The following is a 25,063-nucleotide window of genomic DNA, read 5'->3' as shown; positions in this document are numbered from 1 at the left end:
CTAGATTAAAATGCCTGAGCTATCTTTAATTATTGGAGAAATCTAATGAAAACACCTGTAATCCCCATTTACTGCTTTGTTACATATTTGTGGCTAGCTTTGGCTAATTCTTACTGAATAAATGTGTTTATCTTGTAGATAAAAGAGTTTAAGGCATTGAGCCTCTGATGTGAGAGAAATACTAAGAAGAGTCTTTAATAACACAAAGTTGTGCACTGCATACTTTCCAAAGTCCATGCAGGGATTGAAATAGGTGAATATATTTCTTCTATAACCAGTATAGTATATACAATATGATATTTATGTATTGAATCCTGTGTTGTGTGTCAATAACACTATGTAATATCTAGCAGAAGCTTGTCAGAAGAGAAGGAATCCAAGAGAGTAGTATGATACAGTGGTTCTTGCTGTACCACTGAGTTCCATCCTAAGTGAGCTCAAAGCAAGTTTATTTAATCAGTGGAACTGTAGTAGTTTTCTCTGTGATACTGGAGATACTAATATTACTATTGTTAACCTCTTACTAATATTGTATGGCATGGAGTACTTAAAGTATTTTGAACTTACGTCTAATTTTCACATATATACAACAGGTATTAAGTGATCTCTCATCCAGAGCTAAGGTACTGTGAGTTAAAGAGTGTGACCAAATTTAAATGACTAATGAGTAGGGAAGCTAGGTTGTACCAACTCAGAAGCAGATTATAGTTATCTTCAGAATTATTTAATTCATGCATGGAAAACACTTAAAATATCTGGCATTTTAAAATTTACTAATACACTTTGACTAACAGTACAATGAAATGGCACACATAATCAACTTAGTGACATTTTTGGCAATATTGTGGAATGCTGGTTTGTAAAAAAATCAAGAGAATTAAAGCTGTTTCTCCAACAAGTCTTTGGAAATTGACAATATATGACAATAAACTAATAACTACTTTTAGTTCCGTGCTAGTATTTTTATAGGAAATATACAGGTGTAAATTTTCTGGATTGGAAAGAATAGAGTTGTGGTTGATTAAAGAAGCCTAATTAGCAGGCTAAATATGTAGTCACATGCTGTAATCCCACCTACTAGGGAGGTGGGGGTAGAGATAAAGGAGAATGATGGTACAAAAATATGAATGTTTGTCTGAAAAAATAGCGAAAGTTAAAAAATGCTGAGGAAATGACTCAAGTAGAGTGCTCGCCTAGTCACCTTGAAGCCCTGAGTTCAAAACCCAGTACCACCATTAAAAAAAAAAAAAAACATAATAGTACTAGTTGATATCCTAGGAAAATATATTTATCTTTTTTGTACTTATTTTCAAGACCAGTTCTAATAGTAAACTTGTAATCAGGCAGATATTAAGTGCAAATATATTCAAACCTTCTACACAAAACATTTATTATCAAATGAAATCTATTGTGTCCATCCTTTTTTGCAAAAAAAAATAGAACTTAAAATATATCTATTCGTGCTTTCTTCCATCATGTATTTTTTCTCTACAAGTGTTAGATACATACACTCTAAAGCCAATAACCACTGCTTGCAAGACTTAATTTCTACATTTTTATTATGTTTAATATTTGAAGTTTAAAATAAACTGTTAAGAGAATTCTCTAAAGCAAGACATTCTACTACTAAGTTACTGAAAAACCTCTAAGTGCCTAAATGCATGAAACACATTTATAAGCAAGTATTCTATGCCACAGTCTCTGCCATTCCTATTGCTGCTAAACCACTGAAACCTGTTAATCAGCCTGGGCATATCCAGCCCAAAAATAAAGTACAGAACAAAACTTGTCACAAACATGTTTAGAAAGACACTTTCAAATAAAGAAATACAAAATAGTACAATGTTAAGACAAGAATTATGGAGCAAACCATAAATTACATGTTACAACTAAGCATGTTTTCATCTTTTCTGTCATCACTTAAGTAGCCGTCTTAAAACAAAATGAGATTTTTGAGACAGAATAGAAAAATAGATCTAAGTTTGCATACAATAAAAACAGGTGTCAAGGATAAATAAACACACTAGAAAAGGCATGACTTCCAAATTCTGCTCTTAAGATCAGAAAGTAAGCAAATTTAAACAGCTGATTTATGACCACTCAACATGTTTTGCAGCATTTTCTTGTTTGTAAGAACTTTTGGGTCCAGACAGAATTTCCTCCCATCCTTCAGAGTAGCTCTGCAGAAAAGAACAGAATCATCCCATTAGACTAGCAGAACAGATCTGTGAAGCTGGAGAAGATCATGTAGAAGGGATGGAGGTAAATGGCAATGAGTCCATAATACAGAATCAGGGACTTACATCACTTGAATCTTGTCACAGTGGGGTCCTGGCTGGATCACCTCCACAGACTGGATCTTACTGGGATGAATTCCAGAGATGGTTTTCACACAGATGCAGCGCAGTTCAATGTATTCTTCAATGTCACCTATGGCAGAACGTATTAGTGACTGTGATCATTTTTCTGTTTCCTTATTTACAAGTCAGGAGTAATTATTCCTCTCCCATACATCTGTTAGGGATGTAACTGGCAAATCTTTAGTAACATGCCTAGCAGATTACCCAGCACATGTGAACAAACCACTAAACATAGCTTAGAGTTATTCTTGTAATGACTCCAGTTTCAGAAGCACTACGACCGCCTCCCCCACCCCTCCAAATCCTCTCCACACATTTGCAGGTAGGCAGGGTTTTTGTTACCTTCATCGTATCCAAAGGTAGCGGGAACCAGCATGCTCAAGAAGACAGAAAGCAGCAGCAACACCTGAATGAGTTGAAGTGGGCTGGCACTGGGACAGGAGGCCCTGGTGTCAACTCTGTGTGACATGATGGAGAACACTGAGCTAGTGTTGTTCCCAGAGCCAGAAGAACCTCAACGTGAGGGTGGCTGCTGTGTAGAAGTGTGAAGTAAGTGGCTTTATATACTCTGCAGACGTATTTGATATCCTTGCTCTTCAACAGTAAGGAGGAAGAGGTAGGGATGGAGGAAGTGAGACTATGTGGTGATATATCCCCTACAGAGTAGTCAATGTGTGCCCAACCCAGATAAACCAGAGAGATCAAAATTCCTGCTAAATTAGTTGTAAAATTTGTGCATCATTCCTACTCTCCCTTTTTCAATACTCATAGCTCTTACTGGTGTATAGCCACTCTACCTAGGGAGCGAGGGATTATATTGAAATGATATAACCTGTACTATCTTTGTATAACCAAGTATTAATATCAAATTATGGGCTTCTTTCTGTCTTCCAAATGAATTGTCTTTTGTAATTTCATCCAGAAAGCAGAAACAAACTTATCTTTCTTTTTTCTCTCTCTTTTTTCTTTTATTCTTTCTCTTTCTGTCCTGAGGATTGAACCCAGGGTTTTGTGCTTATTGGACAAGTTCCTTAGCATCTTCTTTTTTTTCATCTTCTTAGATTATTATACTATTTTGTTGGTACGAGGAAACAAGGAGAGCATATACTCAGTCATTTTTTATTTTTTATTTTTGTGATAGGGACTCATTCTGTAGCTTGATCTAGCCTCTAACTCAATTTTGCCACCACCCCTCAAGTACTGGATTTGTAAGTAAGTACTCTCACAATTCCAGTATTATTTAAAAAAACTGCATCTTGTCACAAAAAAAGTCATTAGCAAGATTCAGTGGAAGTTCTATTAAGTTTCCTTTTGTTAAAATGTCCTAAGCCTCTTAGTCAGCATTGACATCAAACATATTTTTGCTCATTTCTATTTAGTCAAGTAATATGAATTGAGTATTATGTGCCAGACATTATAGCATTCTTCTGTGACTTACTCATTTAACTATTTCTTTTTCAAAAGCAAGAACTAAAATATTTAGCCAAAGCAATGATATATAAATGACTATTACTATTAACTTGTATTTCTGTCATTTGCATAATTTTCTTCTACTTTCATAATAAAAAAGCACAGATGACACTACACAAAAATAGGTAAATTACTACTTTAAAATCAGTCATTCCATTAAATTTAGTTACCTTATGCAAAATAGTGGCTTCAATAAAAGCTGAAAGTAGAAGAAACAAATGTAAAAGGTTCTTCGGTTTAAAAATAACTTGACATCATTTCTTTTGAATCTTCTATTTTCATCCTTTATTGTGGTAAATTAGTTTAATCTCTTTTTCCCTCTTTAAGTTGCCTTATAAAATACTTGAGTCATTCCGGAAACAAGTAAGTTTTCCTAAGACCTCAGATAGAACATATCTGTTAGCTCTTTAAAATAAAATATTAGAGACGTCGGAGGGTCATTATCCATTAAAATTAAGACCTATATAAATGCTGCATTAGAGTATTTTGAAGTGGTATTTTTCATGTCCATCCTCTAAATATAGGACATAAGCATTTTGAACAGAAGTTGCTAGGGTAAGTAACATTTGGGCTTTGTTAGTTAAAGGATCTTGGTGAATAAATTGCAACAGTAGGCAACAAAAGAGTTTTATAAGTACTGAAACAAAATTGGTTTCCTGCATAGCTCTGAGCTGGTAAGAATTGTTTCTGACCCCAATCCCTCTATTTTAGGTAATATAATTTGTCGAACACCATATGCATGAATGTTACCACATTTTACAATATTGTCCTCTGAGAAAATTCAAATACAACGGTGTTCCAGAGCTTACAAATTGTTAACAAGTACCACTGACCCTGTTTGTCTCTGTAACAAGTCAGCCCTGAATATAGTGGCTTAAAAGATCAATGTATTATTTCTGATAATGATTTACATTCATGAGAGCTTCTTCTATTGTCCTCCTCTTCCCCATGCTCACCATGAGCCTGGTCAGGAAGTGCAGAAGTGGCTGAACATCAAAATGTCTTCCTTCTTACAGGAGGGGGTGGATTGCTGTTGTCTACTGGGACATCTGTTGCTATTCCCTGAAGTGGCATCATGTAACTTCTCAACAACAAACACAGTGGAGGGAAGGGAGAGAGCAAGAGGGAAAGGAAAAGCGAAGGGAAAGGGGAAGGAAAGAGAAAAAAGGGGGAAACAAAAGAACTACAATCCCTTCCACTCCCTTACTTCTCTTCTCTTGTATCTCTTCTCTCCTGTCTTATTCCTTCCTTCCTTCCTTTTCCTTCCCTCCAAGCCTTTATTTCCCCTTTTGAGAAAATCAGCATTTCACAGGAAAATAATACAAACAGTATCAGGGCTTAACTCAGTATGAAAGCTCCCATTGTCATTATTTCCAAATCATAAGGATCCTTCACAGACTCTGGTATAAAATGAGATAACCAATAAGTATCAGCAAGTTATCAGTGAGATATCATTATTATACTAGTATATAGATGGGAGAAGTGAAGAAGTGGAGATCTTAAATAGGGAATGTTACATAGCTAGAAGTACTCAACACAATATTTAAATAGTGCCTGCTCTGATTTTGCACTGTTCCTCACACTATGAAGAAGAATAACACTCTGGGCACTGGCAGATCATTCCTGCAATTCTAGCTACTCAGGAGATTGAGATCTGAGAACTGCAATTCAAAGCAACACAGACAGAAAAGTCCATAAGGCTCTAATCTCCAATTAACCACCAAAAGCCAGAAGTGAAGCTATGACCCAATTGGTCAAAGGCTAGGCTTGAAGAAAGAAAAGGAAAGAGAAAAAGTGAAAGGACAGGACCCAAGCCCTGAGTTCAAGCCTCAGAAATGGCATACACACACAAAAAAAGAAAAGAAAAGGAAAGAAGAAAGGGAAGAGAAGGGAAGGGGAGGGGAGGGAAAGGAGGGGAGGGAAAGGAGGGGAGGGAAGGGAAGGAAAGAAAGAAGGAAGGAAGGAAAGAGGAAAGGAAGAAAGGAAGAAAGAAAGAAAGAAAGAAAGAAAGAAAGAAAGAAAGAAAGAAAGAAAGAAAGAAAGAAAGAAAGAAAGAAAGAAAGAAAGAAAGAAAGAAAGAAAGAAAGAAAGAAAGAAAGAAAGAGAAAGAGAGAGAAAGGGAGGGAAGGAGGGAGGGAGGGAGGAAGAGGGAAGGGAGGGATGGAGGGAAGCAGGAAAGAGAAAGAAAAAGAAAATAAAAAAGAAAGAAGAGAGTGAGAAAGAAGAAAAGAGAAGAAAGGAAAACTCATTAAGAAGGTGGTTTACCAGAGTAGGGGTTGGGGTTGGCGGTGGATTTTTTTTTCAGTTTCTCTATATTTAATTAACAGGACTCTGTAATATTGTGAAATTAAATTTTAGATCCCAACTGTAGATCTTTTGTATCCTTATCTTTCTCTGCATAAAGTATGAATAGTCATTCCTGTTCAGGCATATAATATTAATTCAGCTGACTTAAGAGTGAACCAGGCCTGTCAGCTAATATCAGAAACTGGCTATACTTTGCTTCTCTTCCTTGATTTAGTCATGAAGGCAGAAATCCCCAGGTGCCTCTTCTATGTGGTAAATTTCTCATTTTATGGCATCCAGGAAGGGGTTTTGAAGTTGTATATGTGAGAGTTACCCACAATAATGCTTTTCCTTATGCAGGGATTTGAAAAGGATGATAGAAAAACAAAGCCACTAGTCACATTTTATCATAAGCCTTGTCATACCTTCAAGAATTGGGATGTGTCACACCCAGAGACCTGTGAAAATGGTCTGGATTAATGCAATTACAAAGACTGGATTCTGGCTGATCAGTTGTTTAATTCCAAGTGATTTCATACATGAGAAAGAGAGAGACTTTCAGGTGGATAAGACTGAAAATCGTTTTTGGGGTGACTACTAGGAAACTATGACATAGGTAATATACATTAATTTTCTCTAGATATGTCAGACCTTGCATTTGTGATTAACTAGTAATTGCAGAAATGGCAGACAGTAGCTTTTTTGAGTTGGCCTTTGATTATACATTATTACCTATATTTTCATTTTAGAATGGCCATAGACTAGGAACAACAATAAGAATTGCAAAAATATTTCAAATGATACCTGATTCTTTTTTCTATAAACCAACTAAACTTTTAAGTCTTGCTTCTGGAAAAACACCAAAGATCTTGAAGGATAATAAAACACAAAGTAACCAGGAATCATTATTTGATAAAATTGTGTTTCATTATCCAAACAGTTAAAATACCTTTATTATAATCATGTATGTATTCAGTAAGTATTTAGGACTTACATAATAAATCAGGGACTGTTCAAAACTTTGAAAAAGTGGAGTTTAAACATTCACAGTAATTTGGTTTATTGTTTTAGTGCTTCAATCATATACAAGGTATAAAAGAAATATTGCTTGAGAAAGTAAAGAGCAACTATATAAATTTAATAATTATTAGAGTTTAGAGGTAATTTTGCTTTTCTATAATGCTAAAATCTTTGTCAGTAAATCCACATCCTTGAATAGCTCTAAGTTTTCAATATGTTAGTATTCTCTTTTGTTCTATCCTCCGGATACAATGTACAGTAGTAAAAAATATATTAATTAAATTGATATTTCATATATAATGGGACAAGAAGCCTTATGTTCGATATAGGTATGAACATAATATATCAGTATTTTGCACTAATCTATACCAATGTAAGCATATATAAAGTATTAACCCAATTGCTTGTGTGTGTGTGTGTGAGAAAGAGAGAGAGAGTGTTACTCTATTTCCTTTTCTTGCTTTTCCCTTGAGAGGGCTGTTCATATGAATTTCTATTGTAATATGAGAGGTACAGAAGAGCAGGTCTTCTTTTGACTATATTACCATTTATTTAAATACCTCCTTTGTGCTGGTTATTGTCTTTGGGAGTAAGATGCACATGACAAACATGATCTCTGCCCTTATGGAGATTACAGTGAAATTGGAATAGATCCGTATTTTTTAAAAAATGGCTCCTTGTATATAATCTATAACTTCTATATATGGTAAGAAAATGATACAAAGGAAGAGTACGAAGTACTATGGCAGGATAAAAAAAAAAGGAGCTTAAATGTGGTCAGACAGATTACCTTAAAGTGAGAGAATGGAAGTTGGCCAAGTGAAAGTAAAAGGTAGATATTGTATTCAAAGAGTGGAGAGACTGAATATGTTGGTGTCTTGTTGGATTTTACACGTATGCAAGAGGGAGAAAAGAGTTCGGTTAACCTTATTATGAGTGAAATTGCTGATTTTCATACACTATCTGCCTCAATTAGGCTGATTTACTAATTCACCAATTCATTCTACACCACACATCAGGAAGTGGAGACAGAAAAATTATGATAGATGTTCTAGAAGAGTTCTTAGTAGACTAAAATTATATGTGTTATAACTCCAATATCCAGCATCTAGAAAATTCAATGGAAATATCATAAGAGAAAGCACACACTCTGCTGGGAGTGGACGAGAATTTCATGAAGTTATGGCTTGAGCTGAGTTCTCAAGGATGAGTAATTCTCCTCTTATTGGCAAAATACAGCAACTTCCTTCCAGGTACCGGCATAGCAAATGCAAAACACAGAGCCCGGAAAGATCCTGAATGATTAAGGAATTAGAATCCTTATTGCAAAAAAGTATAACAGAGACCTGAAGTTGAAGTAATAATGTAGTGAGATGACACAGAACCTGTGCTTAGTGACTTTTATTTCATATCTGACACAAGAAGTGTCTCAGTCAGCTGTGTATTAACTGTAACAAATACCTGAGACAAACAACTTAAAAAAGAAGAAAGGTTTGTTTTGGCTCATAGTTTTGGAGGTTTCAATCCATGCCCCATTGACCCTTTGGGCCTGAGGCATCACAGGACATCACATAAGAGGAACACATGGTATAAGAGGCCTGCTTACTTTATGACTGAGTGTAAAGGAAAGAAGAAAAGGAGGGTCACTGTATTTCCCTTCAGGTATATGCCCCTGATGACCTAATACTTTCTACTAGGCCCACCTCCTAGCAGCATGTAGCCTTTAATCTATGAGCTCCAAGAGATAGAGATTCAAGATTAGAATTATCCTCTCTGTGCTTTCTAAAGAGTGCAGGGTCCATTGAGGCTGCAGAGCCGGGACTGGAAGGAGAGTGAGTTTTGAGATAGATAGCTAGAGCTGATGTGAGGGCTAAAGAAGCAAGGGTCATCTCCACGAGGTAGGAAAAACAGACGAATAGTGAATGATATATAGGATGAAACATAAATAAAACCCATTGCAACAGTACAAGAAAGTAGAAACAGAACATTGAAAAAGTTGACATGGATCAAGAGGCACTGTATTCATAAACTACTTTGCCCAGCTGCTTAAAGATAAGACAATAATAATAAAGAAGAAACAACATAAGTGAACTTTAGAAATATTTTATTTTTTCTAAAAAATCTAATATATGTATAATATAAAACGTGTAGTTTTTATAGAATGGATATGATATGGGTAATTACCGCCTTAGAACAAAGTGGTCAAAAACCTTTCAAAGACACACTATTGGAACTCATTTGACAATGCTGTACATTAGATAATTGAAGACTAGACTAGAATGTTGAAGACTAGATAATGAATTCATACTTAAATATGTGTATGTTTTCAAAACTTTCACGTATTGATCATTGTTGAAAAAAATTAAATTCATCTCTACAAAAGTTAGAAGCCAGGAATTTATCTATTTCTTGTTCATCTACCCAAAACACACATTTAGTGACCTGAGTAATAGTATTTCTAATAAAATAATAAATACCATGTACAATAAAAGTTTAATGAGTAAGTAATGACATTATGCCATACTAAGAAGACATCAAATGTCTAAAGTTATATGAAAAGGATATATTAGTCCTTATAGAACTAAACATTTAGAAATTCTAAATAAGGAAATATATCCTTCACAAATTACTGTATGACATAATAGATTTCTAACACAATAAACTTAAATATCATACCATAGTCAAGAGTGAAACAGTCTGTACCTCACTATCCAGAAAACAAGAACTGAAGATTTTCTCTTTCATAAGACGATACAAGTGTTCCACCCTAACAACTTTCTAGCAAAACATCATTCATCCACTAAATCTTTAGCCTTTTCAGTAACATTATTAGGAGTCTGGTCTAGAAATACAATAATCATCTTCATTTCAAAACACTTTGAAAGATTTACAGTCAATGACTTTTTGTTGTTGTTGTTGGTTGTGGGACTTGAACTCTGGGCTTGGGTGTTGTCCCTCAGCTCTTCAGCTCAAGATGAGTGCTCTACTGCTTGAGCCACAGCGCCACTTCCGGTTTTCTAGTGGTTTATTGTAGAAAAGAGTCCTATGGACTTTCCTGCCCAGGTTGGCTTTGAACCTGGATCTTCAGATCTCAGCCTCCTGAGTAGCTAGGATTACAGGCGTGAGCCACTGGCACCCGGCTTAGTCAGTCAGTGACTCTTGACCAGCCAATCTAATCAAATTGCCCAAGAATCGAATGGTAACAGGGGGAAAAATGATAACAAACAGCAGAAGACACTAGCTAAATGCTTCACTAACTGAGAAGAAATCTTTAGGGGTAAACTCCTTCCCCCCACCCACCCACCCACTCTTCAAAGTATGGAATTCACAAAGAAAAATGTTGGGAGGAGGAAATAAAGAACCTTCCTTCTTGTCTTCAATAGGTTCAGAGGTTTCTTCCCCAAAACCACTCCAATGAAGACCGGGAAAAATGTCCAAATGGATGATCATTTCCTTTTATCGCCTTTCTTATTTCCACTGTTGAGAAAGAGTTGTATCAGTTAACTCCAATTTCCACACTTCGGTCCACTCCACTCTGCATTCAAAGCACAGTGCTTAAAATAGTAATGAAGAAGAGGTGAATAGGCTGGCAGTATTGTCAACCTCATGCATTTCATTAGCACGGCTCATTTACATGTAAAATTGACCATAAGGGTTTTCCCAGGACCATGTAAACCATGTCTGCTTCTTATCAACCTTTTTATGCTAAGCCGTGGAGAACAACCAAATCCTGACTGGGAAGAGATGAAATAACCATCAAGCTCAGAGCTCAGTACCTGTCCAACATTTTCTCTAAGGCTTTCTTTATCCAGGGGGCTTCTGGATCCAGGCAGACTGTGTTCCCGTTCTTCAGGGAGGCTCTGCAGACCATCAGAGAATATCCGCATGAGCCACGCAGGACTAAAGACCCAACAGGTGGGGGGGGGGGGGGCTTCCCTCTAGCCAAGGTCACCGTGCACAGCACACAGAACTTACATCACTTCCACCTTGGAGCACTGCGGGCCTGCGGGGGTCACCTGCAGTCTCGTGATCGTTTTGGGGTGCACCTTCAAGAAGGTGTTTAAACAGGTGCAACGCAGCTCCCTCACCACCACCACCTCACTGGCACTGACGGGACCAGCTGGGAAAGAGAGACGTGGTTTGCAGAGGATGTTGAGAAAGCCCTTCCCTCCAGCCCTGGATGCAGCAGCCCCGCAGAGGGAGGGGTCTGCAGCCCTGCCAAGGGCTTCCCGGGGTTTCTACCTTCCACCAGAGGCCGGGACCACGTCAGCAGCAGCAGCAGCAGCAGCAGCAGCAGGACGCTCGGCGCGCACCGGGAGTCGCGGGCACAGGCGGAGCTGCTGGACAGGAGGCTCATAGCGGAAATAGCTCTGGCACGGGCGCAGGTCCTGGGGAGAGGCTGGAGGAGGCGTGGAGATTGGAGGCTCGGGAGCACTGTTGCTTCCAGCCTTCTTTGCACGCCTTTTATCCGCCTTTTGCAGGAAGCCCAAGCTTGAAGATGCTGGGGAATTCCCTACGCTTAGGGGTGGGAGGTGGTGGAGGGAGCTGGGCATTGAGGGTTGGGGAAAAGGGTGTCTGGGAGGGGTAGCCTGCACCCCTGTACCTGAAGAGAACTTTCCAGCTCCAGCGCTGATGGCGGCAGAAGCTGCCTCTGCTAGACCCAGACTGGAGGAGCGATCCGGTGGGGACATCATCCCTGGGCTGCTTCACCAGGAGAGAGTGCGCTGGGAAAGGCGACCCGTGTCTACATAGAGACCAGAGGACTGGAACCGAAGTAGCGAGGTTTGACTTGAGAAAAACTTCCTTAGGTCTTCAGTTACCATAGACATCGAATCCATAACTAGCATTGCTCTTCATTTGAAAGACCTTCCTCTCCTTGCCTTTATTCTAAATTTCTCAGATTACCTAGTGATTATTTCTCAGATTTATCTAGTGATTATCAGCCAGCTTTAGAAGAAATGATGATGAACGTGCCTACCTTTAAGTTGCTGTATAAATGGATTATGAGTACAATGCATCTCTTTTTTATTTCGTTTCTCAAAGCTAGAACTCTACTGATTGAGCCATAGCTCCACTTCTGGGGGGGAGGTTGCTGGTTAATTGGAGATAAAAGTCGCACAGACTTTGCTGCCCAGGTTAGCTTCAAAGTGCAATCCTCAGATCTCAACCTCCTGAGTAGACAGGATTACTAGTGGGAGCCATCAGTGAGCAGCTTCACATCTTCCCCCCCCCCTTTATTCAAACATTAAATTTGATTGCTAAGTAGTACCAAGAGGTTACAGTTCCCTAAGTCAGGTTATGAGTACAACACAGTGTGATCAATGTGACCCCTTCCATGCTCCTCCCCCACCTCTGTCCCCACCAGATTGATAGGTCAATCTCTCCAGTTCCATTTTCCATATATACACTGAATATTATGACTGCATTTGCCCACCCTTCCTCTCTCTATCTGTCTGTCCTTTCCCCTTCACATCACCTCCTGGGACATAACACATGTCCCAGAATCCTGATATTCCTTTTGTTCAATGATAATTCATTGTTCAAAGGAGTTCCATCAATGGAATCCCCCCATGCAGATGCCATACTTGAGTTAATATGGTTGTGTCCGAATTGTAAATATATAGGAATAGACTTGGAAATCAAGTCTGCTTACTAGAAATTCTAGATCTGTAGTTTAGTGAGTACAGTCATTTGTTGGGGGTGGTTTAAGAAACAAAAATGTCACACCCGGCAAATTACTCTGAAAGATAGTACCTTGCTACTGACAATTCCATACACTATTGAATTAGATGAAGTTTGTGTCTTTGGGAGGTAGAGAGGGGTATGAGGTAGTGTAGCTGACTAAGAGGGTGGTTTACATCTATAATCATAGCTACTCAGAAGTGGAGCTGTGGCTCAAGGGCTAGCCTTGGGAGGTTGGGGAACGACCTCAGGGCAGTACCCAAACACTAAATTCAAGCCCTAGAACCAGCATACGTGCACATGCACACACACACACACACAAACATACACACACACACACACACACACACACACACACACACACACACACTGCAGTTACAGAGAGCCTATGCCTAGTGCTATTCCTGGGGTTCTCCAGCCATATGTGGATTTGACAGAATTCAGAGAAGCTAGGGGGGGAAGCTGATACATTTGAGAAGCTCATCTGGAGATCTGATCTAAGGGTGTGAATGAACTTTAATTCCTCTCAACAACTTCATGAGGTAGGGAGAGGTTCCAGACTTCTGGAGCCTTCCAGTTTCATTATTCATGCTTAAAACTATTTCCAAAATCTTCTCTAGAGCCCAGCAGTCTCCCCTCACCCCCGCCTTCAAACTGAAGGGCAACGGCTTCCAGAACTGAGGTTTTTATGTTGAAATCATGGCTAAGGTTAAAGTTTTTATGTTGAAGTCACGGCTAGGATTAAAGTTTTTATGTTAAAGTCATGGCTAGGATTGAGTAGCATGGGTTTTTTTCTTCATAGAAATCTAACTAGATACTTTAGTAGATTGTCATCAAGACCTTTGACCTCTAATGAGCCAGTAAATGATGGTACACATGATGGTAGTCAGAAGCTAGTCATGAAATGAAACTCTTTTCCTTGTCCTTTGTGACTCTGGGGAATTTGATAAAATCCCCCCAACCCATTCCTCTTGGAATAGAATCATCTCCATTCCTGAGCAAGATGGGATCTTAGACCTTAAGACTTTTATTCTGGAAGGAAAATTAAAGTCTGACTGAGGAAAGCTGGGAGGTTTGGCTGTTGCTTCTAAAAGGGAAGTTCTATGTCCTGCACAACTTCCTGATACCATTAGCATCATACCTGACTCAGCGAATGTAATCCTCCAGCCTTCTAAGAAGCCCTAATCTAGAGAAAGCTGCTCCAGAGACATCACGTTGCCTTTTTTGAGATTACAATCTAGCTTCACCAACATGGATGAGACAAAACTTGAAATGTGACTAAAGAGCTTGTCCCATTAAATTCAACTTAATCACAAGGAAGAAGTCACACTATAATAAGACTTTGTGGAAAAGAGTTGAATGACATAGGTTGGATGTGTGTGTGTGTGTGTGTATACCTGTGCACATGCACACATGTCCACATCACACAGACACTCTTAGGTTAGTTCCAAATATAATACTTTAAACACAAGTGACCATATGAGTTAGTCTTGGCATCAGAGTATAAGACCAGATAAGGGTTATAAGATCAGAGTCTCAGTTTCAACTGACAGTTTCATACATGTACATACCTCACCTGCTTTTCACTCTGAATCAATTTGCCATGGATTATTTGCAGAATATAAGGGGGGAAAAACAGTGTTTCTAACTGGCAAGCAGGTTGTAGAAATTCCCTGCAATGGAAGTGGGCTGCTGTGTTGCTCAACCTCATCAGGAAGCTGTCTCTAACCTCACCTGGCTTTTCATTAAACTTGTTCTGGCCTACTGCCATATCTGGCTCCTTAGTCTAGGCACCTCTGGTGCTGGCCTTGTACAAAAACAAATAGGAATGTGCATGTACCACAGATTTTGCTAATTTAAGAATGACAGCTCCAATAATGAGTAGTGACAGAGTACTTTAACAGCAATTACTTCTTTATTGCCAATTTAAAAAGAAGGCATTCGTCTTCCTTGTACTATGTCCAGGTGGTAGAAAAAAATTCTGTTATTTGTTTTCCCCAGCACTAGTGAAACTACTCACAAATGACATTTATCCTGATAGCTTGATTTATTGTCTGTCAGAAGCAAAAAAAAAATTAGTTATAGTATCAGTTATGTAATATGAAGACAGTCTCTATGATTTCAGCTCTCAACACCTGCTCATTGTTTCTTGAGTTTCCCACTGATTCTTTTTGTTTGTACATTTTTTATTTTATTTTATTTTTTTATTATAACTGTGATGTATAGAGGGGTTACAGTTACATAAGTAAGGAAATGAGTACAGTTCTTGACGAACAATGATACTGCTCTCTCATTTTCTCCCACTAACCGTCCCCCCAATTCTCCTTCCCCCCAAGTTGTAAAGTTCATTTCCAACATAGTGTCTTGTGAGTATCATTGTTGCATTTGTTCATCCTTTGTCCTATGTCTCAACATTTCTGTGATTCTCCTTCCCATCCCCCAAAAGATAGATTTCTATATAATACAAAGGATGAGACAAATAAGATAAGTACTCTTTCTCTTTACCAACTACAGGCCAGAGAAATAATTAAGAAGTAGAAAATTCACTGAGTGCTGGTGGCTCATACCTGTAAACCTAGCAACAGAAGGCTGAGATCTGAGGATCATGGTTCAAAGGCAGCCCAGGCAGCAAAGTCCACGAGACTCTTATCTCCAATAAACCACCAGAAAACCACTGTGGCTCAAGTGGTAGAGTGCTCACCTTTAGCTGAAGAGCTGAGGTGCTGTAAAAAAATTCAGGATTGGAAACTGGGCACTAAGGAACCAGCTACAACACACACACACAAACACACACACACACACACACACGTACATATACACACACACACACACACACACACACGTTTACAAATTATATATTTATATATATTCTAGATTATAAACCATGGTTTTCACAGTCACTTTCGAGCGTCCTTCCAGTGTTTTCCACAATCTTGTTAAATACTGTATCATACTGACCAAGGATCATGTTTTTGAACTATAGAACTCTTTGGTTTATTTGTGCTTGTCTTCAGGGCTGCAGTAATACCAGGTTCCAAGAGACTTCTGGATCACAGACTCTGAAGGTATCTTTTACTTTCTATGTCCTTCACTTTCTTCAAGACAAACAAAAAATCCCATCAGCTTTTCTCACAAGACCATTGGAGATGAATATATCTTACCTTTGGTCTTTGAACATCAAATGCACATACCCTAACTACATACTGAGGCATGGGTGGATTGAACAAGGTTCTAAATATTCAATACAGGGCTGTCCCTCACCAACTGCTGGACAGAAGAGATCACGAATTACTTTCATTTAGCTGTACAAGCCTAATTTGGTTATTGTTGTGGTTGTTGCCAATGTTAGATAACATATAGAGAAAAGAAAAACAGATGAGGTTTAAATTTTTAATATTTCCAGAAGCCCAGGACTTCTCAGAAATAAGAAGTAGTTATTGCTTCCTTCAGAAATTTTGATCTGGGCTAAGCAAAAGCAAATAAGAGAAAGAAATCCTTTTTTGTGATAACTACTTTAAATAATTTAAGAAAGCATTTGTATAGTACTACAAAGGTCCTTCACAGAAGTTAGGCTTAGAACACTGTGCCTAATAATGGCAGTGTGTTCGATTGTTCTCTTCTGGCAACCATTGCCTTGCATTTGTTTTATTTTATTTTTACTTTTTTGTAGAACATTCACTTCTGCACACTAACACGATATAGCCTTTCCATTTGATGTATTGTAAACCTTTGATATGTAATGTATTTGACATATAATGAGCTTTTAGCAATACTGCCTTAGTAGGAAAAATTGGGATGTAGTTACAGGTGTGTTTTATGTGCTTCTTAGACAGTCAAAACCATATGTTTCTCTTATCACTGACTGAAAAACAAGCCAAGATCTGATATTTGACAGGTATCCAAGACAAGGTCTATAACCATATAAGAGAAAACACAATCTCTAGATGATATTTTACCACTAATCCCTTGTAAAATACCATGATGAATTCTCAGTGAATAACTACTTCCATGAGCATTTAAGGTATTTTTACAAGAATGTGGAATTAGGAAATTGTTCCTTCTGACATAAGTTGTGCTGAAGTGCCAACCCCCAAATCATGAAATCCTAGAAATTATGGCTAATGCTAAACTAAGAGTTCCTTTTGGACTACCAGGGAGATTATAAAGTATGGCTCCTCATGAAAAATAGGTTGACCAAATTTCTCTAACAAAGTATTTTATGTTGAGTCATTTTGGTTTCCAAAAATTCAGTATTAGTAAATCAGACTGCAAATCATTTTCTTTGGAACAGAATATTCCTTGGAAATAGTTTCTTTTTTGTAATTTAAATTTAAGACCAGACTGTTTATGTTAGAAAAGAGAAATGGTTGATGTATGAGAAATAGAATACAGGGCTGGGAAGGTGGCTCAGTGGTAGAGCACTTGCCTTGCATGCCTGAGGCCCTGGGTTCGATTCCTCAGCACCACATAAGCAAAAAGAAAAAAAGCGGGAAGTGGTGCTGTGGCTCAGGTGGTAGAGCACTAGCCTTGAGCTGAAGAGCTGAGGGATAGTGCCCAGGCCCAGAGTTCAGGCCCCACGACCGGACCGCCCCCCTCAAAAAAAAATAGAATACAAACTGTTATCTGTTAATTGGCTTTGTCCAAGAAGATTTTTGTTTTGTTATTTTTTTAGTCCTGGTTCAGGGCCTTGAATTCAGGACCTAGACACTATCCCTGAGCTTTTTTTCTCAAGGCTAGCACTCTACTGTGTAAGCCATGGCTCCATTTGAGGTATTTTTGGTGGTTGGTTGGAGACATGAGTGTCATAGACTTTCCTGCCTGGGGGTGGCTTCAGATCCTAGCCACCTGAGTAGCTAAAATTCAGGCATGAGCCACCAGCACCCAGCACCCAGCTCCAAGATTTTGGGTGTTTGGTTTTTTAATGTAATATAAATGAATGAAATTTATGAAAGTTTTATATCAAAGTATGATACCAGCTCTCTGTGATTATTGAGAAATAAAAGCGTTATTCATATTTCTATATTAGAAATTTCCTTAGCCATGAATACTTGTCTTACTGGATTCTAGACATTCCTATGTCATAAACTTTCTGTATGGTCCTGAACTTTAAAAAATAATAAATACCAACCTCCTAAAACTATATTGAGAAGAACAAAATAGGATAGCCATGAAAACTTTTTACATGTTTTGTTTTTATGCCTTCATTGAAGTTAAATAGACATAGTGAAAAGTACAAATTAAGCTATTCTGTTTGATCTTCATGTATATAGCATATTTAACAAGGTCTAAATTAAATCCCTCCTAACTTTTATTCAGTGGACAGTCTGAGATACACAATGGAGGTCTTCAGTCATGTTTGGACAAATCAACTCATCAGTCAAATTTAGACTTTTACTAACTTTAAAATTCTTTCCTCCCATGTAATTGTAACCCCTCTGTTCAATATTCTCACAATAAAAAAAGAATAAAATACAGTAAAAACAGGGGTTATTCCATGAGGGAAAATCATACAAAAGAAACCAAAAAAATCACACAGTACATTATAAGTACGTTAAAAAGAACAGCAAGAAAGATTTAAAAAATTCTTTCCTTTTCCCTGGCTTATCAAATAGTAAAGTAACATTGTTAAAACATGAGGTAATACTTCTGGGATCAAGACAATTCTACTTCGTCCATATAAAATTATACCCTTCCTACTAAACTAAGTTTTATCTTTAAAAGTGCCTTTTCTCTAATTGTCTTCCACATTTGTCCTTGGTTTTGTTTTTTGTTTGTTTGTTTGTTTTTCAAATACTCCGATGGGCTCTTTATTTCAATGGGGGATTATTTGGTATTCTTATACTGGGGCATGCTCACTTGGCTTTTTCACTCAAAGCTAGTGCTCTACTACATGGTTCAACTATTTTTTAATGTGAAAATACTTTTCAAAAATGAAATATGCTATTTATTCTTTTTAAAGTATTTTACCACCCTCCTTCGTTTGAGAGTAGCCTGGGCCGATCTGGAACGAACAGTCCTCCTGTCAGCTATCTGAGTGTTGCCATTACAGTTCTATGCTACCATTCCTGGCTTAATCATGACAATTCCAAGCCTGCAAGGGTTCCACAAGGAACCCATTTTAGACACCATACCATACATGGAATTAGGTTATCTTGCCACCAATGAATTTATTCTATGTGTGATTGCTGATGTTCATTACATTTGCCTTTTTGTGACCAAGTTATGTCATTTTTTGATGACTATGTGGAAGCCTTCTTTTCCTTCAGAAGTTTGCCAGCATCTCTTTGCCATCATCTGATTTACAGGACAGACTGAAGGTACCATCTGGATGGCTATCTCTTCCAACTGTGATCTTGCTTCTGGTGTAACACAGGCAAGAGAGGAAGTTGCTAGCTCATACTTGCAGAGTTATCCTGTGCATACTCTTTCGGATTGATTATATGGTTGGCTCTCCTCAGAGCAAGGAATTCTGATATGTCAGATCTTGAGTGAATGCATTTTTAAATTTTTTTATTGTGAAAATACCAAACAGAGGGTTTACAATTACATGGGCAAGATAATGAGTACATTTCTTATCAAGCATTGTTGCCTCCTCCTTTGTTTCCCCTGCCCATGCCTTCCCATCTCCTATCCCCCCCATTCCACCCCCCCCCCCCCGCCAAAGTTTTAAAGTTCGTTTTTTTGACATAACTACTTGTACATCTCATTATTGCAATGGGTCCACCTATATCCCTATTTAAACAATTTGTTTTTGCCCTTCCCCTCCACACAGTATACCAACATCAAATACAGTGAAAGCAGGGGTTACACCATGGGAGAGGGACATACAAAGCAACAAAAAAATCACGTTATAAATATGTTAGAAACAATCACATGAGGGGGGAGGATGGGATGGGAAGGGGAAACAAAGGAGGAGGCTACAATGCTTGATAAGAAATGTACTCATTATCTTGCCCATGTAATTATAACCCCTCTGTACAGTATTTTCACAATAAAAAAATTTTCAATAATGTGCCAAAAAAAAAGAAAGAAACAATCGCATGAAAAAAAAAAAAACATTTGAAAACTTATCTTGGGGTTATTTCACTTAACATCAACTTATTGGACCTTTTCTGCTTGTCTCAGACATATACTAGTTATTGCAAATAAGGCAAACCATGGGACCTATGTTTCTTTGGGCCTGGCTTACTTCATTTAATATAATTTTTTAATCTTGGAGTCAAAGCAGACACTCTGAAAACATTACAGGATGGAATAGGAGAAACCCTAGGTCTCCCTAGCACAGGCCAGAATTTTCTTGATAGAGACCCAGAAACACAACAAATCAAAGAAAGGTTGGACAAATGGGATTGCATGAAATTGCAGAGCTTCTGTATGGCAAAGGACATAGCTAGCAAGATCAATAGAAAGCCTACAGATTAGGAGAAGATCTTCACTAGCCATACAACAGGCAAGGGTCTCATATCTAAAATATACCTGGAACTCAAAAAATTAAATCCCCCAACAATAAATCCTCAAAGAAACAACTGCCCAATAAATAAATTGGCTAAAGACTTAAAGAGAAACTTCTCTGAAGAGGAAAGAAGGATGGCCAATAGACACATGAAGAAATGCTCAACCTCTCTAGCCATAAAAGAAATGCAAATCAAAACAACATTGAGATACCACCTCACCCCAGTTAGAATGGCTAGAATCAAGAACTCTAATAACAACAGATCCTGGAGGGGATGTGGCCAGAAGGGAACCTTACTGCATTGCATTGTTGGTGGGAGTGTAAACTTGTTCAACCACTTTGGAAAGTAGTGTGGAGGTTCCTCAAAAGACTCCACATAGAGCTCCCCTATGACCCAGCAATCCCACTTTTGGGCATTTATCCAAATGATCACAAACAAGACCATACTGAAGCTACCAGCACAACTATGTTTATTGCAGCATTATTTACCATAGATATGGAACCAACCCAGATGCCCATCAGTAGATGAATGGATCAAGAAAATGTGGTATCTATACACAATGGAATTCTATGCCTCCATCAGAAAGAATGACATTGCCCCATTTGTTAGGAAATGGAAAAACTTGCATTTTTAAATTCTTAAACTCATTCTTCTTCATCCTCATATATGAAATTTTATAAACCCTTAAAATTGATTTTATTATGTAAACCAAAATAATAGCAAGATCAGCTACTAACAATAGTCTAAAATCTCTTTTTAAATCAAGTATACCTCCACTCCTTAAATTTTTGTCTCCTTCTTCTAATTCCACAGAGTTTGAGAAATTAAATTAGGTACCTGACAGCCTGATCTTAAAATCTATCTAGCAGTGATCAAGATGCATTTTATTCATAAACTGCCTTGTTGGATGGCAATTCCCTTGTACAAATGCCTAGCGATACTTTTTTAAGTTCAGTAAGAAAGACAAAAAAAATCGTCTAAAAATGTAAGATCCAAAATAGTGAAAATAATCTTTCAAAAGAAGAATGATTTGATAAAATTACCCCTCCAGATTTCAAAACACACTAGAACGCTATAGTAATTAATGTTGCGCCATACTGGCACGAGGAAAGATGTGTAAACTGAGTCAGTAGAATTGAGAGGCCAGAAATAAACCCCTACACTTACAATCAAGCAGATATCAATAATGGTGCAAAGATAATTAAATGGGGAAAGAATGCTTTTTCAATAAATGATGCTGAACAAGTGCATATCCATGGACTAAAGAGTGAAGTTGGATCTCCCTTTCACACCATGTAAAACATCAGTGCAAAATTAATAAGCTAAATATAAATGCTGAACTAAACTCTTAGAATAAAACATATCTATTTGTCTTTATGGTCTTAGATTAGACAATGATCATTTAGATGTTTATACAAAAGAAAAAAAATGTTTATGTTTTGAAGAATATTGCCAAAAATGTAAAAATGATAGCCTAAGGAATATGAACACATATATTCAAATCTATGATAAGCATCTAGTATTCAGAACATATAAAGAGCTCCTCAGTGCAGTAATAAAGAAATGACTCAATAAGAAACAAGAACTAGAAAAGCTCTTGGGCAGAGGCTCATGCCTATAATCGCAACTATGTGGAGCCACAGATTTGGAGGATTTTATCTGTAGTCCAGGCCAGGAAAAAAGCTTGGCGTGTTGGCACACATCTGTTAACCCAGCCAAGCAGGAAAGCATAGATGCCAAAGATCAGTGAAGGCTAGCTAGCCCTAGGAAAATAAAAACCTATAAAATAAGTATCTGAAAACAACCTATAGCAAAATAGAGTTAGAGGCATGGCTTAAGTAGACCTTAGTAGAGCACTTGGAATAGTAACTTTGAGATCAAACCCCAGTATCACAATAAAAGGGAAAATCCTAAATCATCAAAATGTAGTTCAAGTGGCAGAGCACCTGCCTACTAAGCATGAAACCTTAAGTTCACAACCTAGCCATAATTAATTAATTAGCTAATTAATTTATTAATTAAAATAGAAGACAAAGCAGGGATTTGAGGGAGAAGGAAAGTGGGAGAAAAATGAGGGAGGGGGTGACAAGTTCAACAATTACTTAGGTAACTGTAACTCCTCTGTACGTCACCTTGACAGTAAAATTTAAATAATTTAAAATAAAATAGAAGTCAAACATAGCCAGGCACTGGTGACTCACACCTATAATCCTTTCTACTCAGGTTGCTGAAAATGGAGGATCATGAATCAAAGTCAGCCCAAGCAAGAAAGTCTATGAGATGCTTTACCTTAATTAAACAACCTCACCCCCAAAAGTCACAAGTGTGGCTCAAGTGGTAGAATTCAGTAAGATATACCTTAATAGAAGGACCCATATTAGTTTCTAGGTTTGATTCCCATGACCAAAAGAGAAGAGATAAAAAGAGAGAAAGAGAAACAGAGAGGGAAGATGTCTGTCATTAATAATCAATAAGCACAAAAATGTTTATCATTGTTTCTAAGCTCACAGAGATAGCATTTATACCCACTTGAATTGGTATAATAAAAGCATTAAGACCTTGACAATAAAATTATTTTTTAAAGCATTAGGACATGTTCACCTTCATACATTAAGTATAGGAATATAAATGGTGCAGAAGATTTGGGTAATAGTTTAACAGTACCTGAAAATGTTAAACACACAATTGTCATATGATCCAGTAATTTTGATCTTAGATACAAAAACAAAGAGGATTGAAAATTCATCTGGGCACAAAAATGTGCCCCATTATTTGTAATAGTCAAATGGGCAAGCTAAGTGTCCATCAATTGCTGAATGACTAAACAAAATGTTAGAATGTCCATTCAATGGAATAAGGAATCAACCAAGAAAGTCCTGATATGTGCTACAACATGGATCAACCTGGAAAAGCCTATGCTAGACACAAAAAGCTATGTATTAGATGACTCTGCTTATGTTCCATGACAGAAAAGGCAAGTCTATGGGACAGAGAAACTATTGGTGGCCAAAAGCTTAGCAAGGGAGGAATAAGGGGTACCCAATGGATATGAGTTTGAGGAATGAGGAAAGCATTCTGGAACTGAGCAGTGATGAGAGTTGTACAGCTTTATGACTCTGTTAAAAACACAGTTGAGTACTTTCAAAGGGAATGTGAACTGGAACTCCAATGGGGAAAAATGAATATATTTCCTGAGCTCTACCCCAGATCAACCACTAAATCAGGAGTGGGTGGAGTGACTGAAAATCCCCTTAACAAGTTTTTGAGTAGATTCTTACACACACACACACACACACACACACACACACACACACACACACACACACACACACACACGGATGCTTCTTTACAGTATTAACAAGGGAAGAAAGACTATCTACATGATATTTAAAATACTTTTTCTGGACTACTTTCTCATCAAGATTTCAGAATATACGTTTTCAGAGCTTTATAATAATGCCTTCCATAAGTATATAATAATAGTAATAACAACAATATAATGGTCACCACATATGCTAGTAAATTTTAAAACAATCATAAAACCAGTCAGATCCCAGTACCATATATTCTTCTATTTCTTTGTGGAGACCCAATATGACATAAAGACTTTTATTTGTTCTCAGTCAGCAATTCCTCTTGTTCCCTTCAGCAACAATTTAACTTTTCCCTGAACTAGTCTCTTCAAGATTCTCTCTCCCCACTCTCCCTCTTCCCTTCTTCCTGTTTTCTCTCCCATCATCCCCTCTCCTCCTCCTCCTCCTCCTCCTCCTCCTCCTCCTCCTCCTCCTCCTCCTCCTCCTCCTCCTCCTCCTCCTCCTCCTCCTCCTCCTCCTCCTCCTCCTCCTCCTCCTCCTCCTCCTCCTCCTCCTCCTCCTCCTCCTCCTCCTCTTCCTACTCCTCCTCTTCCTCCTCTTTCTCCCCACTCACTCTGTCTCACTTCTGCAAATTTCAATGTCTGTCTTCAGACTCTTCAATATTTGTACCTGTCTTTATGCTTTATTCCTTCCAGCATTCAATTGGTATTAATTGGGATTCTTTATACTAAAAGCTTGCGATTCAGTGGTTCTTGGGGATGTCAAGGACTTTTTCTTCATACAACTTATATTCTTACAGGAGAGGTAAAAAAAAAAAAAAAAACAAGGAAATCATTCTGACAGATGGCATGAAAAAGTCAGTGATTCAATAACTCAGCTAAAGGTATATGGGCTGGAAATGCTCATTAGAACAGCAATGATATTTTAAACTGACATTAGAATGATAAAAGTGATACAGGCTTGGAAAAAGCCTATAGCAGAAGGTTTCAGGTAGAAGGAGCAGAAGTCAGAAGGAGTAAAATGTTCATTGTGTCTGAATGAAATGTGGGCTCATACCGGCTGGAGCTGGAACAGAAAGGAGAGAGTAGTATGACTGAGATTAGACAGGTAGGCAAGAAGCAGGCCACTCAGAAATTTCTAGACCAAGAGACAGAGCTCAAGTTTTATTTTATGTGCAAAAAAATAAAACCTTTTGTGAAGATTTTATGTCATAAGAAGATATGATTTAAAAATTCTCTAAATTCTGTAAGGAAATAGAGTGGTATAAAATTTACATTCAGTAACTCAAGTGAAAAGAAGCTTTACAAAGTATCAGGGTATAAAATTAACCGTCAAAAATCAATGGCTTTTCTGTATGTCAACAATGAGAAAAGCATGGCTGAAATCAGGAAAGCAACTTCATTCGTAATAGCCCCACAAAAAATAAAATACCTAGGAATTAACCAAAGAAGTGAACGACCTCAATAATGAAAACTTT

The 25,063-nt window shown here is 37.7% G+C and overlaps 2 protein-coding genes across 2 annotated transcripts; both read right to left on the bottom strand.

Annotated features, from left to right (window-relative positions):
* Positions 1-1,541: 1,541 nt before the first annotated feature.
* Positions 1,542-2,897, bottom strand: LOC122106703 (platelet basic protein-like). The gene is made up of 3 exons (XM_042678191.1): positions 2,703-2,897; positions 2,304-2,430; positions 1,542-2,180 (listed from the first exon to the last, which is right to left on the bottom strand). Exons 1-3 carry the CDS (start codon positions 2,827-2,829, stop codon positions 2,078-2,080), a joined length of 357 nt encoding a protein of 118 aa, XP_042534125.1. The 5' UTR covers positions 2,830-2,897; the 3' UTR covers positions 1,542-2,077.
* Positions 2,898-10,454: 7,557 nt separating this feature from the next.
* LOC122106896 (alveolar macrophage chemotactic factor-like) lies at positions 10,455-11,575 on the bottom strand. Its single transcript, XM_042678443.1, has 4 exons — positions 11,379-11,575; positions 11,112-11,256; positions 10,913-10,996; positions 10,455-10,613 (listed from the first exon to the last, which is right to left on the bottom strand). Exons 1-4 carry the CDS (start codon positions 11,491-11,493, stop codon positions 10,583-10,585), a joined length of 375 nt encoding a protein of 124 aa, XP_042534377.1. The 5' UTR covers positions 11,494-11,575; the 3' UTR covers positions 10,455-10,582.
* Between the last annotated feature and the right edge of the window lie 13,488 nt (positions 11,576-25,063).

This window comes from Dipodomys spectabilis, unplaced genomic scaffold (genome assembly GCF_019054845.1).
Source record: "Dipodomys spectabilis isolate Male_0828 unplaced genomic scaffold, ASM1905484v1 ptg000043l, whole genome shotgun sequence".
Taxonomy (NCBI): Eukaryota; Metazoa; Chordata; class Mammalia; order Rodentia; family Heteromyidae; genus Dipodomys; species Dipodomys spectabilis.
The sequence above is the reverse complement of the archived record's forward strand: the minus strand, read 5'-3'. Positions and strand labels throughout refer to the sequence as shown.

What these genes read in the sequence shown, in the direction of transcription:
- LOC122106703 (XM_042678191.1), bottom strand. Translation starts at nt 2,829, where the DNA reads ATGTCACACAGAGTTGACACCAGGGCCTCCTGTCCCAGTGCCAGCCCA. An exon ending in TACCTTTGGATACGATGAAG is followed by an intron (nt 2,431 to 2,702) that starts GTAACAAAAACC and finishes GTTCTGCCATAG; the next exon opens with GTGACATTGAAGAATACATT. An exon ending in TGTGACAAGATTCAAGTGAT is followed by an intron (nt 2,181 to 2,303) that starts GTAAGTCCCTGA and finishes TCTTTTCTGCAG; the next exon opens with AGCTACTCTGAAGGATGGGA.
- LOC122106896 (XM_042678443.1), bottom strand. Translation starts at nt 11,493, where the DNA reads ATGAGCCTCCTGTCCAGCAGCTCCGCCTGTGCCCGCGACTCCCGGTGC. An exon ending in GTCCCGGCCTCTGGTGGAAG is followed by an intron (nt 11,257 to 11,378) that starts GTAGAAACCCCG and finishes TCTCTTTCCCAG; the next exon opens with CTGGTCCCGTCAGTGCCAGT. An exon ending in TTAGAGAAAATGTTGGACAG is followed by an intron (nt 10,614 to 10,912) that starts GTACTGAGCTCT and finishes CTTTCTCAACAG; the next exon opens with TGGAAATAAGAAAGGCGATA.